Here is a 21,685-nt window from a genome sequence, read left to right as displayed (position 1 = left end):
ATGGGTGGATGGGTGGATGGGTGGATGGGTGGATGGGTGGATGGATGGATGCTAGGATGGGTGGATGGATGGATGGATGGATGGGTGGGTGGGTGGATGGGCGGGTGGATGGATGGATGCCAGGATGGGTGGATGGATGGATGGATGGAGGAATGGATGGGTGGATGGGTAGATGGATGGATGGATGCCAGGATGGGTGGATGGATGGATGGATGGAGGAATGGATGGGTGGATGGGTAGATGGGTGGATGGAGGAATGGATGGATGGATGGGTGGATGGAGGAATGGATGGATGGATGGATGGGTGGATGAGTGGATGGAGGAATGGATGGATGGGTGGATGGGTGGGTGGGTGGATGGGTGGATGGGTGGATGCCAGGATGGGTGGATTGAAGGCACAGGAGCTTGAAAGCCAGAGTTGTGTGGGATTGCTCTGTGTAGCATGGCCTGGCACTGAGCAGGCCATTAAGGGGTCCAGTGCATGAATGGACTGGGTGAGTAGATGAATGGATGAGGAGTGGGTGGTTAGGTAAGTTGAGGGAGGCAGATGGTGAGTGAGTGGATGGATGGATGGATGGATGGATGGATGGATGGATGGATGGGTATATGGGTGGATGGATGGGTGGGTGGATGGATGGGTGGATGGGTGGATGGGTGGGTGGATGGGTGGGCGGATGGATGCCAGGATGGAGGAATGGATGGGTGGGTGGATGGGTGGATGGGTGGGTGGATGGATGGGTGGATGGGTGGGTGGATGGATGCCAGGATGGAGGAATGGATGGGTGGATGGGTAGGTAGGTGGATGGGTGAAATCATGAATACAATTTTGACAATGAAGGAAAGACTGGAAAATGTCCTCTCAGTCCTCCACTGTGGTCACCCACATTCACTCCCGTCCTATGTCTTGGATGGTATTTACAACCCCCCTAAGGGATCATATTCTGAGTGAGATAGCACAGTGATCTTGGATGTGGGGGTTGGGTTTGGTGATGAGTTGTGGGGAGGGTCAGGTCCTCACCAGCACCTCAGGAAGTGGGTGACCCCATCCACAGGACCCTCATACTGCCATGAGCACTCGTAGTGATCTGTGTTGAAGACCCGGTAGCAAGTGAGGTTCCTGGGGCCAGAGGAGGAACCTGGAAGAGGTTTATGGATGTCTGAGAACAGGCGTCATCTACACCCCTCCCTAACAAGAAAAGGCAACGGTGCTTTGAATCCCAGCACTCTGGAGGCAGAGGCAGGCAGATCTCTGTGAGTTCAAGGCCAGCCTGGTCTACATAGTGAGTTGCAGGCCAGCTGTGGCCACAGGGAGACCCTGTCTCAAAAAGACAAAAAAAAAAAAAAAAAAAAGGAGGAGGAGGCGGCTCAATGTTGTGACGTAACGCAGCACCCCTCTGTCCTACAGTCCACTCCCCTCATGATCTTCCTAGTGCTGCCAGCTCCCAGGCTCAACCCCTCAGGCTCCACCCCCTTTCTGGACCTCAAACTTAAACACCATTTCCCACCTCAGGGCCTTTGCACATGTTGGTTCTGCACTGTCCCTCCCCCCACTTTGTTTTTCAGTGTTGGGTATGAAACTCGAGGCCCAGCATACGCGCAGCAGCTCTCCTGGGAAAGGGGCACAATGCAGCACTGATCACTGCTTCTGTCTTTTGAGTCTCGTGTAATCTCATGGCCTCAACCTTACTGTGAACCCAAGGATGGCCATGAACTCCTGATCCTCCTGCCTCAGCCTCCTAAGTGCTGGGGTGACAGGTTTGTACTAAAGGGTGGTTACTTTTTTCAAAGTGAAATAATGACTCTTGGACCAGTCCTGTGGCAGTATTTTTGTGAATTTACCAATGCTCATGAGCATCCCCATGAGGGAAGGAGTGCAGCTTAGCAGGTGATTGTCCTAGACACTGGCCAGGCTAGATGACAGGGACATCAACCCTAAGACACTACTGCATGGGAGGTGGGGGAGTGCCCCGTGACACGGTGCCCAAAATGGATGGCTGGGGCCAGAGGGTGCAGGGGGCTCTGATGGGGCAGAAAGATGAGACAGTGGGTCCTGAAAACACAATCATACAGAGCCTGGTGGGGCTCTTGGGCCAGGCAGGGGCCGTTTCAGACCTGAGTCTTCATCCAGATAGGGCAGCTCTGCAAAACAGCACCTGTCAGCTGTGCAGGAGGCTGAAAGACAGTGAAAACGACAGCTCTGTTTAGTGGCAAGTAAAACTGGAAGTGCACAGCACTGCATCTGCCTCCCATCCACCCACCCATAACCCTCCACCCTCTCTCTCACCCACCCATCCATATATCCACCCACCCACCCACTCACCCATCCACCCACCTACCATCCACTCATCCACCATCCACCCACCCATGCATCCATCCACCCATCTACTCACCCATTCAACCATCTATCATCCATCCACTAATCTGCCCATCCAGCTGCCCATCCACCCATTCATCCACCATCCATCCATCCACCTATTCACCCACCCACTCACTCATCCACAGCCTTCGGTGTGAAGTGGAAGGCACCCCATTCCAGGGACTGCCATTAACCCTAGGTGCATATCAGAATTCCGGGGAAGAATTTGGCTTCCTGGATCCTGTGTTGAGGTAGCTGCACATAGGGGTCTCCCTGTGCTTCCTGTTCTGGTTGAAGACTGAAATCATCTTCCCCTCTACCATGCTGACCCCTCGGAAGGTGACCCTCCACAGGAACCTGGTTTCCACTGTGAGTCCTGTGGCACACGTGGCCCTGAAGGTCCCTCACCCCTTTGGTGTGGCAGCCCTGTTTCCTATCTTTGACTATGTTCCTTTATTCAAGCCAAAAGGAAGAGCCGGCATGCAGCTCCCCAACTTAGAGAGGACAGGTAGGACTGGGTTCCCGTGGACACCTGGGCTCCTTAGGAGCCCAGCCTGATCCAGAAGGCAGCCTAGAACCTACCTGTGCCTGTGCCTGTTTGAACCCTGCTGTTGCTAGCTGTGTGTGGAACATGTCACATTACAAATGCTTATGGTTTCTTTAGCTTTTTCTCATTCAACTGACATGTGGAAACCACTAGGCTCCTCCACAGAGGAAGAAAGCCAAAGGAGACCTGGGAACCATGACCACCAAGATCCCATTAACAGAAAGAGCAATGGAGCTGGTCCCAGCCCTGGAGCTCACAGCCCTCCATAGACCCCTCCCAAGAAGATGCAGGACTGGGACAAGTGGGGACTCACCACCCAGCCGGCCCAGCAGGAGGAGGATGAAGAGGTGCTGGCTGGTCTCTTGTAGCCCCATTGGATCCACGAGGAGCCTTGAGGGCAGCTCCTGTACCACCAAAGAGCCCCAGTCACCCTGTCCCCTCTCCGGAACAGGCTCAGGGGAAGAGGGGAAGGGTAATACAATCAAAATGGGGGAGGAGAAAAGAAAAAAGAAAAATGTCACAGTCTCCCAGGGCAAGTCAAAATGAAAGAGAAAGAGGAAGTCAGTGTGGAGGTGGTAGCCCTTGGGGCCACACACACTCACCTTGGGGTACATCAGGTCTCAGTCTGGAGATCTTTCTTTGGAAGACTTTTCTCTCTCTCTCTCTCTCTCTCTCTCTCTCTCTCTCTCTCTCTCTCTCTCTCTCTCTCTGCTTCAAACTTACTGTGTAGCTGAGGGTGACCTCCTGGGTACAGACAGGCATGTACCATTATGCTTGGTTATGTGGTACCTTGGATAGAAGCCAGGGCCTCTTGCATGTTAGGCCAACTGAGTTATAAGCACTCTACTAACTGAGCTGTAAGCACTCTACCAACTAAGTTGTAAACACTCTACCAACTGAGTCCCAGCTTTTCAGCTGCATTAAAAAAAATTATTATTTTTGTTTTATATGTATGAGTGTATCGCCTGCATGTATGTGAGTGCACCCGTGTCATGCAATGCCACAGAGCTCAGAAGAGGGCTTTGGATTCCCCTGGAACTGGAGTTAAGAACAGTTCATAGCCTCTATGTGAGTGCTGGGAATCTAATGAAGTCAGGTCCTCTGCAAGAGCAGTGAGTGCTTGTAGCTGCTGAGCCATCTCTCCAGCCCCTCGGCTGCATTTTTAAAAGTTTCCAGCACGGGCTGGAGAGATGGCTCAGCGGTTAAGAATACTGACTATTCTTGCAGAAGACCCGGGTTCGAATCCCAGCACCCACATGGCAGCTAACAACTGTCCATAACTCCAGTTCCAGGGGATCCGACAGCCTCTTCTGTCCTCTGCTGGCACTGCACAACACAGGTGCACTTACCTACATGCAGGCAATACGCACATACATATAAAATAAAAATAATAAATAAAAAAATTTTTTTTAAAAAGTTGCCTTTAATCCCAGCATTCAGGAGGCAGAGGCAGGTGGATCCTTGTGTGTTCAAGGCCAGCCTGGTCTACATAGTGAGTTCAGGTCAGCTGGGACTACAGGGAGAACCTGTCTCAAAAAGACAAAAAAAAAAAGAAGTTTCCAGCACTTGGGAGGCTGAGGCAGGGGGATGATCATGAGTGTGTGGAAGCCTCTGCTATGTAGAAGAACTGTTTCAAAAATATAAAAAGAAAAAAAGGCTACATGACTTTCTCTTCAAGGGAAGATGTTGGAGTCCTGGAGCACTGAGGGAAGCAGATGAGGCTGTTTGGCGGGGTTGGGCATCTGCGGAAACTGGGGCTTGTGTGGATGAGCCCAACACCAGCAGCTCAGAGATGGGCCCCTCCTTTGAAGAGCCAGGTCCCAGGGCAGCTGGGCTGGTTGAGGTCAAGTGTCCCGAAGGTGGTGAGGTCAGCGCCTGAGGACAAAGAGGCTGTGTCCAGGCCCTGGCACAGTGACACTCAGACCCCGTGACCCCACACAGACTCCAGTGGCACGGGAAGGGAGGGGGTGCTGGGGGAGGCGGGGGGAGGGGCAGATGGGGCAGACAGATGAGGAACAGAGACTCAGGCCAACAGATGACACACGCCTGTGACCCCACTACTCAGGAGGCTGTGGCAGGAGGATGGGCAGAAGTTCCAAGCCAGCCTAGGCAGCAGGTAAGGTAGTGGAAGATTATAGCACGTTCTAGGTAGAAGCCCTCTGATGGTCCCACACCCTTTGTTCCCAGACAGGTTTGACCCATTTCTTACAGGGGGAAACTGTGTCCGGGGGTCCCCAGTTGGAGACGAAGTGCCAGTGGTGACAAGCTTGGCCTCTTCTAGAACCTTCCTTATCTCTGCCAAGGTGGTTGTTCCTGCCTCAGTTTCCCCAGTGACTTGCCTGGGTGATTGTGCTCCAGGCTCTGGAGCACTCAGTGGTCGATGGTGGCTAGCAGTGCCATCGTCAGAGGGCCCTGCCTGACTCTGGGCATTAGGCAGCCATGGTGGGTGTGAGGGGGAGCACACACTGCACTCCGCTCTTCCCCTGTTGGGGTCACAGAGTGGCACCCTGAGCCCATCTCATTGCCTTCTCCAGGGCCACCTTAGGTGTTACCTGTCTTCTCTCCCCAGCTGCTGCCCACTCAGCCCATCCTGCCCCTCCCAGCTGCCTGCAAAACTCCGTTGAGATAAGCTCCCAGGGGTGCCCCACTTTCAGAAACACCACTGGCTGGGAGAGGACACAAGCAGGAAGGAACGGGTCACAGGGCCCGGAAACCCTGTCAGAAGAAACCGCGGAATGTCCTCACTGCACAGCTTTGGGGAAAGGAGGGAGTGAAGAGGGACCCAGCCTCCCTTCCTGTGCCTGAGACCCTGCACCCCAAAGAGCCCATAAAGACGGCGATGGAGGATGATTGTGAGCTGGGAAGACAAATGCCTCGTTTATTCAGCAAACACACTGTCCACACCATTTGTAAACAAGAACATGAAAAAATTTTTGATTTATTTAAAATATTTATTTGTGTATGCGTGTTTTGCCTGCTTGTATATAAGTGCACCATGCACATGCAATGCCCACAGAGTTCAGAAGAAGGTATCAGATTCCCTGGAAATGGAGTTATGAGTGGTTGTTAGCTGCCATGTGGGTGCTGGGAATCGAACTGGGTCCTCTGCAAGAGCACCCAGTGCTCTTAACCACTGAGCCATTTCTCCAGCACCTAGTTTTAGTTTTTAAAAAAAAATTTTAGTTATTATTTTTATTCTATGTGTATGCCCGTATTGCCTGAGTGTAGGTAAGTGCACCCATGTTGTGCAATGCTCGCAGAAGTCAGAAGAGGCTGTTGGATCCCCTGGAACTGGAGTTAAGGAGAGTTGTTAGCTGCCATGTGGGTTCTGGGATTTGAACCCAGGTCTTCTGCAAGAACAACCAGTGTTCTTAACTGCTGGCCATCTCTCCAGCCCCCTAGTTTTAGCTTTTTGAGACAGGGTTTCTTGAGCCCAGACTGGCCTAGAACTCCCTATGTAGCAGAAACTGACCTTGAACTTCTACTGGAGGACAGGTGTGCCCTTCACGGTTGGCAGAAGGGTGTTCATAGCAGGACATGAGCCCCGAGTCCATGATGTGATCAAAGTACAGACCCACACGGCTCATGTACGGCAGATGCTAGATGGAACACACATATGGTTTAACTAGAATTCCCATAGGCGAGTATTTGGCATAACCTCACCCTGTTTACTGCAGGGATCTAAGCCGTTGACTGTGAGTATATTCATTGTTTGTTGGCATTGTTTGTTGGGTGGATGCTTTGGAAACAATCTGCCAGGTTTGTCATCATGTGAAACAGAGCTAACATATGGCCCTGAAAGTCCACATGCAGGTACACACACAAGACAACTGAAAGCATATGTCAGAAAAGAAATTCCTTACACCTGAGCATGCACAGTAGCTATCTCGGAATAGTTGGGAAAAAAACAAAACAAAAAAAAACCGTTCATCTATCTATAGCTAGGTAAGTTAGTGTGGTTCACTGGGGGTGGAATATTACTCAACAGTGAAAAGGAATGCAGCTCTGACATATGCCACAGCATGGATGAACTGTGAAAAGCCACATGGATGGCAAGTGACAGCTGGGGACAGGGCTCTTCTGGGGAGTGATAACATCAACATAATTCTACAAACATGCTAAAAAGACTCTCAGTCATCCATTTTATCTTGTTTTGTTTTAAGACAGTCTCTCTTATAGCTCAGGTTGGCCTGGAACTCTCTATGTAGCCAAGGATGACCCTGAACTCCTGATCCTCCTGCCTCTATCTGTGGAGCACTGGGATGACAACATGCACCACCACATCTGGTTTATAAGGTGCTGGGCATGAACCCAAGTCTTCGTGCATGCTAGGCAAGCACTCTACAGACTAAGCCCAACTCTATTCATTCATTCATTCATTCATACATTCATTTTTGAGGCGGAGTCTCCCTTTGTAGCTTAAGTTGCCCTGGAACTCAAGATCCTCCTGCTTCAGCCTCCCAAGTGCTGGGATGCCAGACCTGTATTTATTTATTTATTTATTTATTTATTTATTTATTTATTTATTTTTGGTCTTTTTGAGACCCCAGCTGGCCTGGGACTCACTATATAGACCACGCTGGTGGCTTTGACCCCCAAGAACCCCCCCTGCCTCTGCCTCCCCAGTGCTGGGATTAAAGGCGTGCGCCACCACACCCGGCCAAACATTTTTTTTTTTAGTTAGTATAATTGGGTTGGGGAGTGGCTCCATGTTGGAGGGCTTACCTAATGTGAGTGAGGTGCCGGGTTCCATGCATGCCCAGCAAAGCGGAAAAAAAGATGTAACAATTCACAGTTCTAGAGACGTGGCTTGGCTGGTGGAACACTTGCCTAGCATGCACAAAGCCCTGGGTTGAATCCCAGCACCATGCCAATTGGAGCATGGTGGCGCTGGCTTGGCATCCAGCACTTGGAAGTGGGGATAGGAGGAGCAAAAGTTCATGGTCCTCCTCAGCTACATAGGGACTTTGAGGCCAGTCTGGGCCACATCAGACGGTATCTAGAAAAAAAATTTTTTTTTTTTGTCTTTTTGAGACCGGGTCTCCCTGTAACCCCAGCTGTCCTGGAACTCGCTATGTAGACCAGGCTGGCCTCGAAATCACAGAGATCCGCCTGCCTCTGCCTCCCAAATGCTGGGATTAAAGGCGTGCGCCACCACGTCCGGCTAGAAATTTTTTTAATACATAAGTAAGGGAACTGGAGAGACGGCTCAGCGGTTAAGAGCACTGGCTGTTCTTGCAGAGGACCTGGGTTTGGTTCCCAGCACCCACCTGGCTAACAACCGTCCATAACTCCAGTTCCGGGGGAACTGACACCCTCTTCTGACCTCTGCGGGCACTGCATGACACCGGTACACTTACATACATGCAGGCAAAAATATTCATGCACATAAAATAAAATAAAGAGGTTTAATACATGCATAAGTAAATAAAAATAACTTTTTCTTGAAAGCTGAGTTTTGGGGAGTTCCTTCAGTTTTGCATTGAGGTGCGCGCCGCCCCGCTATGCCAGCTTGTGGCTTAACCTCTCTGAGCTTCCTTTTCGGAATGTGCCAGAAGTTGAAGAAGGCTAGCGGGCTGAGTTGCAGAACAACTGCCAATTCTGCGGACCCACTACAGCCTGAAAGGGCGGGGTCAGAGGTGGGCCGAGCCATACAAGCGCCATCTGACCGGCCTGGCCAATGGCGTGCGGGGGGCGGGCCCGAGACGGGGCAGGGCCGGGCGGAGGCGGGGCCAGAGGCGCGGACTCTCCAGCGATGGACGAACCGAGCCTCCTGCGGCGCCGAGGGCTCCAGGTGAGGCCGGAGTGCGGGTGCCGGCGCGTCCTGCGGGGTGGGGAAACTGAGGCAGGGCGAGGCGGTCCGGAAGCGGGAGTCAGGTCCAGCCCGCTGCCCACCCGCTTCTCACAGAGTGGTGCACCGGATGGGAAGGGAGAGGTCCCCGTTGGACACATGGGGAAAATGAGGCTGGGGGACCATCCCCTGATCCCGAGTCTGTGTACCTAGCGCCCACCGCGTTACCGGGGACCCCAGAGAGGGACTCAGCCCGGCCACTTGCCTGGGCGCCGCTAGCGGTTAGTTCCTGCCTCCGGTCCCTTCTACAGATGAACAAACTGAGGCTCAGGCCAGGGATCGCAACTCTCCGCGGCTGCCCGGCTGCAAGTCCACTTCTTCCCAGGGTTACAGACTCCGGTGTGGTAACTGGGGAACCGCAGGGGTGCAGGTAGCTTCTCCCAGCCTGTTTCCCGGTTTACCCCGTTTGCGCCATGGCGAAGCAAGGACCCGAGTGTCGGGGTTGCAAAAGGCCGATTCTACCGCACCCTCCGGCTGAGGACTCTGAGTGGGTCCTCTGATCCCCTGGTCCTCGGTTTCCCGCGTCTGCAAGCCGGGAAACGACGTTTTCCTGGTTAGCTCTGAGGCTCCATCCACACGCACAAGCTGCCCACAGGTTCGCGGATGGGAACCTAGGGTCCTTGGTTTTACCGGGCATCTATTGAGTACCTACTGTGTGCGTGGCCTGCCTTAGGCTAAAGGAGGTGGCTGGTCACCCCTGGGCACCGCGGGTGGCGGTGGCGCCTGACCCGGCATTGCTAGGTGACCCCTACCCCTGCCGCCTCAGGAGGCGGCTGCGGGCGGCGGGGCACAGGGCTGGGGTGTTTGGGGAAGTGAGAAAGTTTAAGTTAGCTTCTTGGAGTACAAGGCGCGAGTGGGGCGGGGCGGGACCGGCAGGTCCCCACCCTCAACGGCCCAGGGTAAGAAGGAGCCAGGGAAGGCTGGGGAGAGGGCAGCGCCACAGGTCAGACACCCCCACCTCCCAGGGAGAGGGGGGGACCCTCGTGGCAAGGACACAGGCCAGAGGTTGAGTGGGGGTCCTCCGGGCAGAAGGCTGGGGGCGGGGCTGGTGAGCAGTGTTGGGGGGCAGGTTTCGCCTGGAGCCCCAGTTAGATGCGAGCCCGCCCTCGGCCTCTTAAAATAGAGACACCGCCTCCGGGTGAGCAAATGGGGGCGCTGCTGACGTCAACAAGCTGGGGCCTGCTCCTCGTGGGGGGTAAATATTGCCAGATGACAGGTCCCACCTTACACATGGAGAAACTGAGGCCCACCTTTAATCCCAGTACTTGGGAAGCTGAGGCAGGATGATCTTGGATAACATGAGACCCTGTCTAAAAAGAAACAAACAAAAATAAAACTTGCTAAAATCCCTGCTTTGTTTAGGACTGGAGACTGAGAAAGATGGTGGTTTGATGGTTTTCAATAAGCTAAGCTTTGGGGCCAGTGAGATGGTTCAGTGGGAAAGGCGCTTGCTGCCAAGACTGCCAACCTGAATTCACTCCCCAGTACATACATGATGGAGGGAGAGAACTGACTTTTGCAGGTTATTCTCTGATTTGCATACGAGGCACGAGCATTCCCATACACAATAAATTATTGCATAAATAAACGTTAAAACAAAACAAAACTTTCATCCCAGGACAAAGGGGGCAGGTTGTGGCAGGTGCTAGGATAGTGGGGAACTGCTCAAAGTGAGAGAGAAGGGGACAGGAAGTTGTGAAAGATAATATTAATAATACTATTATAGAGCCCAGGGTGGTACTGCACACCTGTGATCGGATCCTGGCCCCTTATTTTTTGGCCTAAAAATTGGCTAAAGTCAAGGATTTTGAGTTGAAATCAGGATCCTCAACTCCCTTACCAGGTGAGTACCTTAACCAATCAGGGGGCAGGCTGCCTGTGCCTGCCAATTGGAGTACCTAGAGGCTGGACCTCGTTGGAGGATTGGCTCCTGCACACAGTGGCCAGGCTGTCCTGGACAATAAGGCTGTGCTGTGTTGTTTACTACAGTAGCCGGGGATCAGCACTGGAGGTGGAATCTGGTTCTTCCTAGTTTAAATTTAAACTCAGTCATTGTTGTTTTTTGAGACAGTATCTCATATAGCCCAGATGGCCTCAAACTCACTATGTAGCTGAGCATGACTTTGAACTCCTGATCCTCCTACCCCCACCTCTTGAGTGCTGGGATGATAGGATGCACTACCACAACTGGTTTATGTGGTGCTGGGGATGGAACCAACCCAGGGCCTCACCAATGCTCAGTGAGCACTGTAACATCTTGGAGACAGGGTCTCCAGGCTGGCCCTGAACTGGCAATCCTCCTGCCTCAGTCTCTAGAGTAGCCCTCTCATGCACATGCAAAGGTCCATTCTGGGGTGACTGCTTCCCTTCCCCAGGTCCACTTAGCCCCCTCCTCCAGGAAACCCGCAGGTGGGATCCCGACAATGGTAATGGTACACACCTGCCATCCTAGCAGTTGGGAAGCTGAGGCAGAAGGCTTGCCTTGAGTTTAAGGTCAGCCTGAGCTCCACAGTGAGTTTGAGGGTAGCTATAGCTACAGAGGGAGATCCTGCCTCGAAACAAAACCCAAACAGTCAGGTGACTTCTGAAGGTAGACTGTGTGGTCCCAGTGGGCTCCAAGCCCTGCTTGCAGTCAGGGAAGCTAGCGTCGGTGCCAGTCCGTCTGCGTTCTAAAAGGGGTTTCCAACCCCAGCCCTGCTACAAAGTCGAGTCTGCAGCCTGCTGGCCTTGTCAGATGCCTCCCAGCCCTAGGAAACCCCTGGCTCCCATGCCTTGGTGCCTTGAATTCTTCCTAATTCTTCCATAATGAGGCTCTATACCCTGTTCTTGGCCCTCCAAATTGGGGGAATCTTCAGGCTGGGGCTGAAACTTGGGAGGCTGACCCTCACCCCAAACCATGCAGAGCCCCTACAGCTTCATTTAAAGATTTTGTCTTTTTTTTTTTTTTTGGTCTTTTTGAGACCGGGTCTCCCTGTAGCCCCAGCTGTCCTGGAACTCACTATGTAGACCAGGCTGGCCTCAAACTCACAGAGATCCACCTACTTCTGCCTTCCAAGTGCTGGGATTAAAGGCATGCACCACCACGCTCAGCCTTATTTGTCTTTTTAAAACAGGGTCTCCCTGTAGTCCAAGCTGGTGGGACTTGCTTATGTAGACCAAGTTGGCCTTGAACTTCCTCCTGTCTCTGTCTCCCAAGTGCTAGGATTAAAGGCATCTGCCACCCTGCCCAGCTCCTAAAAATTTTATTTTTAGTTAATGTGTATATATATATATATATATAATATATATATATATATGTGTGTGTGTGTGTGTGTGTGTGTGTGTGTGTAGGTTTGTGCAAATGACTGCAGTGCCCCAAGAGACCAGAAGAGGGCACCAGATCTCCAGGAGCTGGAGTTACAGGTGTTTGTGAGCCGCTTAATGTAGGTGCTGGGAACCAAACTCAGTCCTCTAGAAGAGTAGTATGCTACATTTAAAAGGCAGACCCTGGGCTGTGTTGTAGCTCTGATTGTAGCTCAGTTGGTAGACTGTTCACCTAGCATGCACAAAGCCCTGTGGTGGTGGCTCATGCCTGACATCCCATCACTCAAGTGGTGAAGGGTGGTAGGATCATGAATTCATCCTCAGCTACTTGGTGAATGGGAGACCAGCCTGGGCTACAGGAGGCCCTGTCTCAACAACAATAAATAAGTAAATAAATAAGTAAATAGCTGTCCCAAGGGAGAAAGTGGGTGCAGCACAAAACTCTGGAGGCTGAGGCAGCAGGTTGGTGAGTCCCGGGCTAGCAGCCTTCTCTGCAGAGAGACCCCGGGAGAATTAGCAGCCAGGAGCTTGGAAGTTGCTGTGGGAGCAGCTGGCGAGGGGGCTGCTCGAAAGCAGATGGTGCGGGGACGTCGAGGGTCGCGTGGGCCGGCTTTGCTTGGTCCCCTTCCGGGAGCTTTCCCAGCGTCCCTCCACTCTCTCTGCCACTTGGCATCTCTTTGGATTCTGGCACAGACAAGTTAGGCTGCTTGGTGAAATCACACAGCAAGGCTACCAGACTGTCAGGATTTTTTGATGGGGGACCAAGCTAGTCCCCCTTAGTTTAGGCTGGGTCTGGGGGAGCTGTGTAAGGTCCCCCCAGGAGTGGACAGGCTGATGGTGTGGCTGGGGTTTCCAGCTTGGGGCCCGCAGAAAGTTACTGAGCTCCCTGTTCACGGAAGTATTCAAGCCCAGGGGAGACCTGGGGTAGTAGGCGCTCACCTTCCTCCTGGAGGCTCTCTCCAGCACAGGGAAGCCGTGGGTCTCCCCTGCCTTTCCCCTCCTCCCCTACAGGGACCTCGGGCCAATCCGCTCCAGCAGAATGGTCCAGCACTTTTCGGCCCCCTCCAGTTGGCTGGGGGGGGGTGGGTGACGCCATTAGTTGCCATGGTGAACACCCTCACCCAGACGTGGGTAACCTGCAACCCACCACAGTAAAAATAGTCTTGTTTCTCCAAAGCAGCCACCCTGATGTGTGCGTGTGTGTGTGTGTGTGTGTGTGTGTGTGTGTGCGTGTGTGTGTGTGTATTGGCCTGGGGGCATCATGCAAGCCAGTTTCGCAGCTCTCCCTCTCCCACTCCAGCCGTGCCTCAGTTTACTGGCCTGTATAATAGACACTCAATAAATGTGAGGGATAATTGTGCCAGTGTCTGCTTAGACAGCTGCTGAAGTGAACAGTTACCCCCAGTATACAGCAGCAGTCATGTCCCTCATTATTAGCCCTACCTTCTGATGGCATCTCCACCTTGCAGATGGGGAAACTGAAGCATTGGAGTTACAGACAGCCGCCATGGGTCCTCTGTAAGAATAGCCAATTATCTTGCTGGGTATGGTGGTGCACACCTATAGTCCCAGCACTTGGGAGGCAGAGGCAGGCAGATCTCTGTGAGTTCAAGACCAGTTGGGGCTACAGAGAGACCCTGTCTCAAAAAAAAAAAAAAAAAAAAAAAAAGAAAAAGAAAAGAATAGCCAATGCTCTTAATGGATGGGCCCCCAAAAAAGTTTATTTTAAAAACAAAGAGCCAGGTGTGCATGGTGGCACATGCCTTTAGTTGCAGCACTCAGGGAGGCAGAGGCAGGCAGATCTCTGTTGAGTTCAAGGCCAGCCTGGTTTACATAGTGAGTTCCAGGCCAGCTGGGGATACAGGGAGACCCCATCTCAAAAAGACAAAAAAAAAAAAAAGTTACCTAAGTGTCCTCACCTCTGAGTAGACCTTCATAGGCTCTGGGAGTGTTGGGGTTAGGGTTGGGTGCTGAGATGACAGGTGTGTGCCACCATGTCTGGCACATTATTTATTGTGAATTTTTTTTTTTTTTTTGAGACAGGGTCTCCCTGTAGCCTCAGCTAGCCTAGAACTCACTTATGTAGACCAGGCTGGCCTCAAACTCACAGAGATCACCTGCCTCTGCCTCCCAAGTGCTGGGATTAAAGGCCTTCGTGCCTGTCTTAATTTTGTTTTTTGAAAGGAGTCTCCCTCTGTGGTCCAGCTAGCTGGGAACTCAACATCCTCCTCCCAAGTGCTAAGATGACAGGAGGGGGCCATCATGACTGGCTTCTTTGCTATTTCATTTTAATTACTTTTATTACATTTATTTAGTTATCATGTGTACATGTGTGTACGTGCATGTGTGTATATGCATGTATATGTGACGGTCAGAGGATGACTTTGGGGAGTCAGTTCTCCTTCTACCATATACATTCTGGGGATCAAACTCATGGTCCTGGGTTCAAACTCATGCGTCAGTCTTGGCAGCAAGCACGTTTACCTGTTGAGCCATCTTGTTAGCCCTTTTGGTTTTGGGGTTTTTTGGGGGGTCTTTTTGAGACAGGGTCTCCCTGTAGCCCCAGCTGTCCTGGAACTCACTATGTAGACCAGGCTGGCCTTGAACTCACAGAGATCTACCTGCCTCTGCCTCCCGAGTGCTGGGATTAAAGGCGTGCGCCACCATGCCCAGCCTCTATTTGTTATTTTAAATACCATTATTTTTATTATTTAAAAAAATTTTTTTTTGGTCTTTTTGAAGTAGGGTCTCCCTGTAGCCCCAGCTGTCCTGGAACTCACTATGTAGACCAAGCTGGCCCTGAACTCACAGAGATCCACCTGTCTCTGCCTCCCAAGTGCTGGGACTACAGGCGTATGCCACCATGCCCGGCTTATTTTTAAAAATATTTTATTTATTATTTTTATTTTATGTGTATGAGTGTATTGCCTGGATGTATGTGAGTGCACTTGTGTCATGCAATGCTGTGGAGGTCAGAAGAGGGCTTCGGATTCCCCTGGAACTGGAGTTAAGGACGGTTTGTAGCCATCGTGTGAGTGTTGGGAATTGAACCTGGGTCCTCTGCAAGAGCAGTCGGTGCTCTTAACCACTGAGCCATCTCTCCAGCCCCTTATTATTATTTTTAAATCTTTTTGAGACAGAGTCTCCCTGTAGACCGGGCTGGCCTTGAACTCACAGGGATCTGCCTGCCTCTGCCTCCCCAGTGCTGGGATTAAAGGTATGTGCCACTACACTGGCTAAATACCATTATTATTTTAAGGTGACAGATAATATTCTCAGTCATAAAACACATGGCAGTCAGCACAACAGGAAATAAAACTGCAATGCCCTCAGAGGACAGAAGAGGCTGTCAGATCCCCTGGAACTAGAGTTACAGACAGTTGTTAGCTGCCATGTGGGTGCTGGGATTCGAACCCGGGTCTTCTGCAAGAACAGTGTTCTTATCCACTGAGCCATGTCTCCAGCCCCATTTTTTTTTTAAATGCTAGGAGGGTCAGGTACTGGGCTGGTCAGCATCTTGGGAGCCTAGGGAAGATTTTTATTCCAGAGGGGGCTAGGGAATAAACTTGTGTTCATAGACCAGAAACCATGAGAGACCAGGTACAGAAGGCCGGGGGGAGAGGCCTTGAGGGAGGGGAGTATGTGGTGCAGCAGGAGCCAGTGAGAAGCTCGTGATGAAGGAGCTGACTGATTTGAGGATTTCAAAGACTTCCTGGATTGACCCCCACTTTTTTTGTTTCTTTTCAGAAGGAGCTGAGCCTGCCACGCCGGGGCCGGGGGTAAGTAGCTAGGGGCTGGTGGGCTGGTCTGGTCCTGGATGCTGAACTTTAACTTATTTAATGATTACTACAAAATTCTTTTTTCTTGATCCATTTTCATGGGGGGTGGTGAGTATATTCAGAGACCTATGTTGCTGTCCAGAATCATCCTCCATCGCTCTTCCACCGTGATTTTTGAGGCAGGGTCTCTCAGTCAAAACCAGAACTCTGGGATATGATAAAGTTGGTCTCCCTTGCCAGCTTCCTCTGGGGTTCCCTGTCTCCCCCTTCTGAGGCTGCAATTACAGGCATGATTCCATGCCCATGCCACATTTATGTGGGTTCTAGGAATCCAAACTCTCATCCTCACACTTAAGAGGTTCAGGCACTTTAACCACTTCTGAGCTCCTCCCCTCCCCCCAAACCCTCCTTAAGGAACTCTATCTTAAGCTGGTGCAGTGGTACAGGCCTGTGATCCCAGTACTGGGGAGGTTGAGGCTGGAGGATTGTGAGTTCCAGGCCAGCCTGGGTCATAAAGCAAGGTTCTATCTCAAAAACAACAATGGCTGGGGGTATAACTGCACTGTAGAGGCTTACAGAAAAACTGTGCTCTTTGGCTGACAATATGGCTCAGCAGAAGAGGCCTGCCGCCAAGCTTAACCCATCCCCTCCGACACATGGTGGAAGGAGAGACCCCTGAAATTACTTTCCTCTGATATATGTGTCAGGCATGCCTCCCCTTCCACTTTACTAAATAAATGAATGTGAAAAGAATTATATCCTTAGCACTTAAAAAAAAAGAAAGAAAGAAAAGAAAAGAAAAAATGTGATACACTGTACCCTTAGTACCTTGGAGCCAGCTTGCATGTCCGGATTCCAGGGAGCTCACTGCCTGTCGGCCAACGCCAACAAAATGGCTGGCACTGACATTCCTGTAGGCTGGCTTCTGGTGAGTTCAAAAGCTCACTAGAACGTCGTGTTCGAGGAATCCTAGGTTTACAGATGAATAAACAAAGCCTGGGGGCATGGCACGGTTTACATTAGTTTGTGTTGTGAAAATAAACAGCTGTGGATGTCCCGTCTTTGCGGGTTGAGAACCTCCATGGTTTTTGGAGCACCTGCGACATGAGAGGGGGGCCTGTGAAACAGGCCAGGTGCGGTGGCGCACACCTTTAATCCTAGCAGTCGAGGCAAAGTCAGGCAGATCTTTGTGAGATTGAGGCCAGCCTGGTATACAAAGCTAGAACTTGTCTCAAAACAAAACAAACAAACCCAGAAAGAGATGGGAGCTGGGGGCCATTTGGAGGAGACCTGACCATGAGTTTGGATCTTGGAGAGGAGAAGCTAGGGGACATCAGTGTACAGAGAGGAACCTGCGTGGGCAAAGGTCCTGCGGTAGAACCTGCCTTGGCATTGGAGAGCGGCGTCGCCGGTTGGGGGTGGAGAAGCAGATACCGGTTCTCAGCTTGGGGTCACAGCTGGTAGCTGGCGGGCAGAGGAGGGACCGGACCTTGCCCAGAGCACGCAGTGCCAACCCAGGCGGGAGGGTAAAGTACCTGGCCAGAGTCCCAGGGGACCTGCCACCCCTGACACCTGTCCCACTTCACTCGTCCTAGGCTGCCCCAGATCTGCGGGAGAAGACGCTCGATCGGGAGGCCGGGGAGGGAGGGAAGTCCCCAGGTGGGAGGCCCCAGGGTAGGTCTCGGCGCCGCAGGGACCTAGGCCGCCTTCCCTTCCGACGCGCAGTTGCGGCGGCGGTTCGCTGTCTCAGCATCCAGCAAGGCCAGCGCGCAGCCTGCCGGCTCACAAAGCAGGGCCGGGATCCGAGTGCGCGGGTCAGTCCACCGACCCCGAGTCCCGCTCTGTCGCGAGAAGCCCCGCCCCATCCTCGCACTCCATGGCCCCTGACATCCCCGCCTCCGCCAGGCCCAGGTCCTAGCAGGGACTTCCTGAGGCCGCACCCCCTAGTTCAACCCTGGAGGCCCCGCCCGCCGTCGCGAAGGCGCCCTCCACCTACTGTCCGCTGCCGTCCGTAGGCCCCGCCCGGGCGGTGGAGAGCCCTTCCATTGGCACCGCCCCATGGGCCGGGAGCCACGCCCCACGTCCTGAGGTCCCGCCCTCGCTCGGTGGAAGCCCCGCCCTTCCTCCTGAGGCCCGCACTCTTGAGAGTCCCCTTTTCCGCTCTAGAAACCTCTCAAAAACACCAACCCCACCCCAAAACCCGCCCCGCGTTCCTTGGCACCGCGTGCGCGCTCCGGAAGACCCGCCCCGATTTCCCTAGCACCGCCCCGAATTCCGAAAACTCCGCCCTTCGTTCTTTGGCACCGCCCCCGAGCCCTGGAAGCCCGCCCCGCAGCCAGGCCCTAGATCGCGGGAAGCCCACCCGGCGTTCCCTGCCTCCAGCTCCAGAAGCCCCTAACTGTGTTCTATAGTCCCGCCCCAAGAACCCGCCCCGAGGTTCTTAGCCCCGCCTTCCAGCCCCCCAAACTCCGCCCTACGCTCTTGGCACTTAGACCCGCCCCGTGTTTTGTTTTTTTTTTGTCTTTTTGAGACAGGGTCTCCCTGTAGCCCCAGCTGACCTGGAACTCACTATGTAGACCAGGCTGGCCTTGAACTCACAGAGATCCGCCTGCCTCTGCCTCCCGAGTCCTGGGACTACTGGCATGGGCCCCCACGCCCGGCCTTGCCGCCCCGTGTTATTTAGCCCCGCCTCGAGCTCTGGAAATCCCGCCCTGAGTTCCTTAGCACCGCCCCCGAGCAGGGAGGCCCCGCCCTACGATTTTTAGCCCCGCTCCGAGGCTCCTCCCCCGCCCGCCGCTCCCGCGTTCGCGTCCCTCGGTCTCTCAGTCCAGCTTGTCTGGTTGTCTCGGTGCCGCCGCCATGAAGTCCCGCAGGGAGAAGCTGCTGATCCCTGCGCTGACACTCGAGTGAGTACCGAGGCCTCCATGCCTCCCCGGGGTGCCCGCCAGGGTCACGCAGGGTCGCCGCGGGGTCACCGCCCGCCTCTGTCTTGCAGTCTGTCGCCGAGCAGTCAGAGCCCGTCCCTGCTGAGCCCCGGCAGCCCGTGCAGCCCGTGCAGCCCGTCGCTGGGCCTGCAGCCCTGGAGGTGAGTGACGGCTCCGCCTGCACACGCGCCCCGCGCCGGGTCTTTGCACACGGCCGTCCCCCCCTCGGGTCTTTGCGCACCAAGCTGTTCTCTCCAGTCGTCAGTATCCACCCTGGTCCTGGCCCCGGGCCCCGAATGCGAACATTCCAGCTGAAAGCCTGGAGCTGGGACAGGTGGCCAAGGCGAGGCCAGAACTTGAGCCCAAGGACTCCCCTGAGACAGGTGCTGGATTCCCAGGGCCCTGCGGAGCTGTGACCTCGGGACCCGCCGGAAACTCCTCCCTCTGGTCACACATTCACACACAGTGAAAACAGGCAGCCCCACGGAGGGCCAGGTCTGCCTTGACCTGGTTTCCAGCTGAGGAAACTGAGGCTCAGAGACAGGCTTGTTCTGACTCCCTATGACTGGGGGCCACGTTGGCTACCCTCTTGACTACTGGACAGGTCTCAGTATTACTCCAGGAGTAAGATACAGGGAAAACTGTGTTGCAACCATTCTCACTGTAGTATGAACAAGCCACTCAGTACATTGCATAGATTATTGAATGGAGAAGAGGCAGAACACTGTGGAGTGCCAGACAACAGATTCACACTGTGAGGCAGGTGCGGAATCTAGAGATGTGAAGGTTCTCACTTGGCTAGAGGGTAATTGAAGATGTGGACAGAGCTGCTGGAAGCTTGGCAGGAGGCAGCAAAGGGCCTTAGGGGGGTGGAAGGAGGGACTGGGGTGACTGCAGCAGTCACAGGTGGCTAGGGGACACCTGTTTGTCCAGTGGAAGGCAGGGACTGCTGTCACCTACTTACTGGAGGAGTGGATGGAGGGGCACTCTAGGAGGGGTGCCCAGAGGATCTGCCTGCCTCTGCCTCCTGAGTGCTGGGACTAAAGGCGTGCCCCAGAACACCCAGCTTTATTTGTGTGTTTTTGTTTTTTTTTTGCCTTTTTGAGACAGGGTCTCCCTGTATCCCCAGCTGTCCTGAAACTCACTATGTAGAGTAGGCTGGCCTCGAACTCACAAAGATCCGCCTGCCTCTGCCTCCCAAGTGCTGGGATTAAAGGCATGCGCCTGGCTATTTGTTATTTTTATGTGTGTATATTGTCAGCGTGTATGTGAGTGCACCTGTGCAATCTCAGAGGCGGGTGATGGGTCCTCTGGAACTGGAATTACTACAGACAGTTGTTGGCCACCCTGTGGGTGCTGGGAATCAAACCCAGGTCCTCTAGAAGAGCAGCCAGTGCTCTTAACGGCTGAGCCATCTCTCCATGGAGCAGGTTCTATCAGGAGGAAATGGAAGCAGTTTGGGACTGGATCACAAGGCAACTGCAATCACCACCAGGGGGCAGCAGAGGCACTGTGCCTTCAGCTACACAAGAAAATAGGTCTAGGCTTCAGACTCCCCTGCACTGGAGCAGAAAGCACATGATTCGTTGGGAACCATTTACACTTTAGTAGGAAAGAAAGGAAGAAAGTCTTCCTTTGGCTCTTTAATTTGGCCCCAGGGGTCCTAGCTCTTGTGCCACGTATCCCTCCCTCTCCCCATACACCTATCTCCCCATTGCTCACTCTACTGGAGCTCATCCTCCAGAGTGCAAGCTGGCCCAGCTTCAGGACTGTTACACTTACCACCACTCTGTGAAGAGCTCTGTTCCCTCCTTTCTTGGTCTGGAGGTCTCCATCAAGTCGACAGACTGAATGCTTCCACACCTACTGCACTGGCTCCTCTCAGCTGGACCCCATTAAGGCTGTGCTTTTCACGATTTTTTTGTTTTTGTTTTTGTTGTTTTTATTCTAGACAGGAGTTCTACCTCTGAGCCAGACCCCCAAGTCCCTCACTGGGGGAATCTAGGCAGGAGCTCCACCCCTGAGCCATGTCCCCAGCCCCTCACTGTGGGGTTTTGGGCAGGAGATCTACCCATGAGCCATGCCCTCAGTCCCTCACTGGAGGATTCTAGGCTCTGAGCAATGCTCCTGACCCCTCACTAGGGGGTTCTGGGCAGGGGCTCTACCCCTAAGTCACACCTCCAGCCCCTCACTGGAGGATTCTAGGCAGGGACTCTACCTCTGAGCCACATCCCTGGTTCTTGGTTTTGTTTTTGTCTTTTTGAAACAAGGCCTCTCTGTAGCCCCAGCTGACCTGGAATTCACTATGAAGACCAGGTTCTTGATCCCACAGAGATCCATTTGCCTCAGCCTCCCCGAGTGCTGGGATTAAAGGTATGTGCCACCATACCTGGATGGTCCTTGGTTTTTATTATTATTTTTTTAGACCTTGGCTTTGTAGTCTCTAGGCCACTGTATAGCTTGGGTTGTAGCCCAGCTTGGTCTCAGACTTGTGACTCCTGTGTCAGCCTCCCCAGTGCTGGATGACAAGAGTGCACCCTACTGTGACCCCATCTTCTTGTTTGTGTTTTGGCTTGGCCTGAATCTTCTCCCTTTGTATCCTCAGAGCAGAGTCTGGTATACAGCAGGTACTCATTTGATGCTGCAGCCCAGATTAATGGGAAGCATGTGGATGGGCTCTACCTGTGGTGGCATGGGTTGAACACCAGAGAGTTGGCTCTCTAGGCCACAGAAACTGTTCTAGGCTGGAACAACATTGTGGGAGACACGTTTCCTCAGGGTCTAAGATCACTCACAGAGAGACCATAGGTCTTTGACATAGTGTATGTGTGTGGGGGAGTATTGGGAGACAGTGACCTGAAGCAGGTGGCGGGGGCTGTTCAATGGCAAAGCAAATGTCCTGGGGCAGGCTAGGGACAAGATTGG

General features: G+C 53.1%; 2 protein-coding genes and 1 long non-coding RNA gene across 7 annotated transcripts in view; 1 reads left to right on the top strand and 2 right to left on the bottom strand.

The window, feature by feature from the left end:
• Window positions 1–3,517, bottom strand: part of Il12rb1 (interleukin 12 receptor subunit beta 1) — a 13,236-nt gene extending 9,719 nt beyond the window's left edge. Inside the window, exons 1-4 of the mRNA XM_029559368.1 lie at window positions 3,506–3,517; window positions 3,217–3,307; window positions 2,113–2,172; window positions 1,019–1,136 (exon numbers count right to left, since the gene is read on the bottom strand). Coding sequence (XP_029415228.1) covers window positions 1,019–1,136; window positions 2,113–2,172; window positions 3,217–3,307; window positions 3,506–3,517 — 281 coding nt within the window. The remainder of the gene's footprint in view (window positions 1–1,018; window positions 1,137–2,112; window positions 2,173–3,216; window positions 3,308–3,505) is intronic.
• Window positions 3,518–8,356: 4,839 nt separating this feature from the next.
• Mast3 (microtubule associated serine/threonine kinase 3) overlaps window positions 8,357–21,685 on the top strand; it is a 32,118-nt gene continuing 18,789 nt past the window's right edge. For 2 of the 5 annotated variants that reach the window (XM_017795971.2, XM_008824566.3), the window contains exons 1-2: window positions 8,358–8,697; window positions 15,805–15,836. In XM_017795971.2, coding sequence (XP_017651460.1) covers window positions 8,584–8,697; window positions 15,805–15,836 — 146 coding nt within the window. In that variant the 5' untranslated portion in view covers window positions 8,358–8,583. Of the gene's footprint in view, window positions 8,698–15,804; window positions 15,837–18,600; window positions 18,743–18,831; window positions 18,922–21,685 lie in introns of those variants that run through there. The other 3 variants (XM_029559328.1, XM_008824567.3, XM_017795972.2) reach the window with 2 other exon arrangements.
• On the bottom strand, window positions 8,697–18,001 carry LOC115068676. The gene is made up of 3 exons (XR_003848004.1): window positions 16,665–18,001; window positions 10,005–10,064; window positions 8,697–9,279 (listed from the first exon to the last, which is right to left on the bottom strand). It is a non-coding gene; the product is annotated as an uncharacterized LOC115068676 (long non-coding RNA).

The sequence above is a fragment of the Nannospalax galili genome, unplaced genomic scaffold (assembly GCF_000622305.1).
Source record: "Nannospalax galili isolate Female #2095 unplaced genomic scaffold, S.galili_v1.0 scaffold529, whole genome shotgun sequence".
Taxonomy (NCBI): domain Eukaryota; kingdom Metazoa; phylum Chordata; class Mammalia; order Rodentia; family Spalacidae; genus Nannospalax; species Nannospalax galili.
The sequence above is the reverse complement of the archived record's forward strand: the minus strand, read 5'-3'. Positions and strand labels throughout refer to the sequence as shown.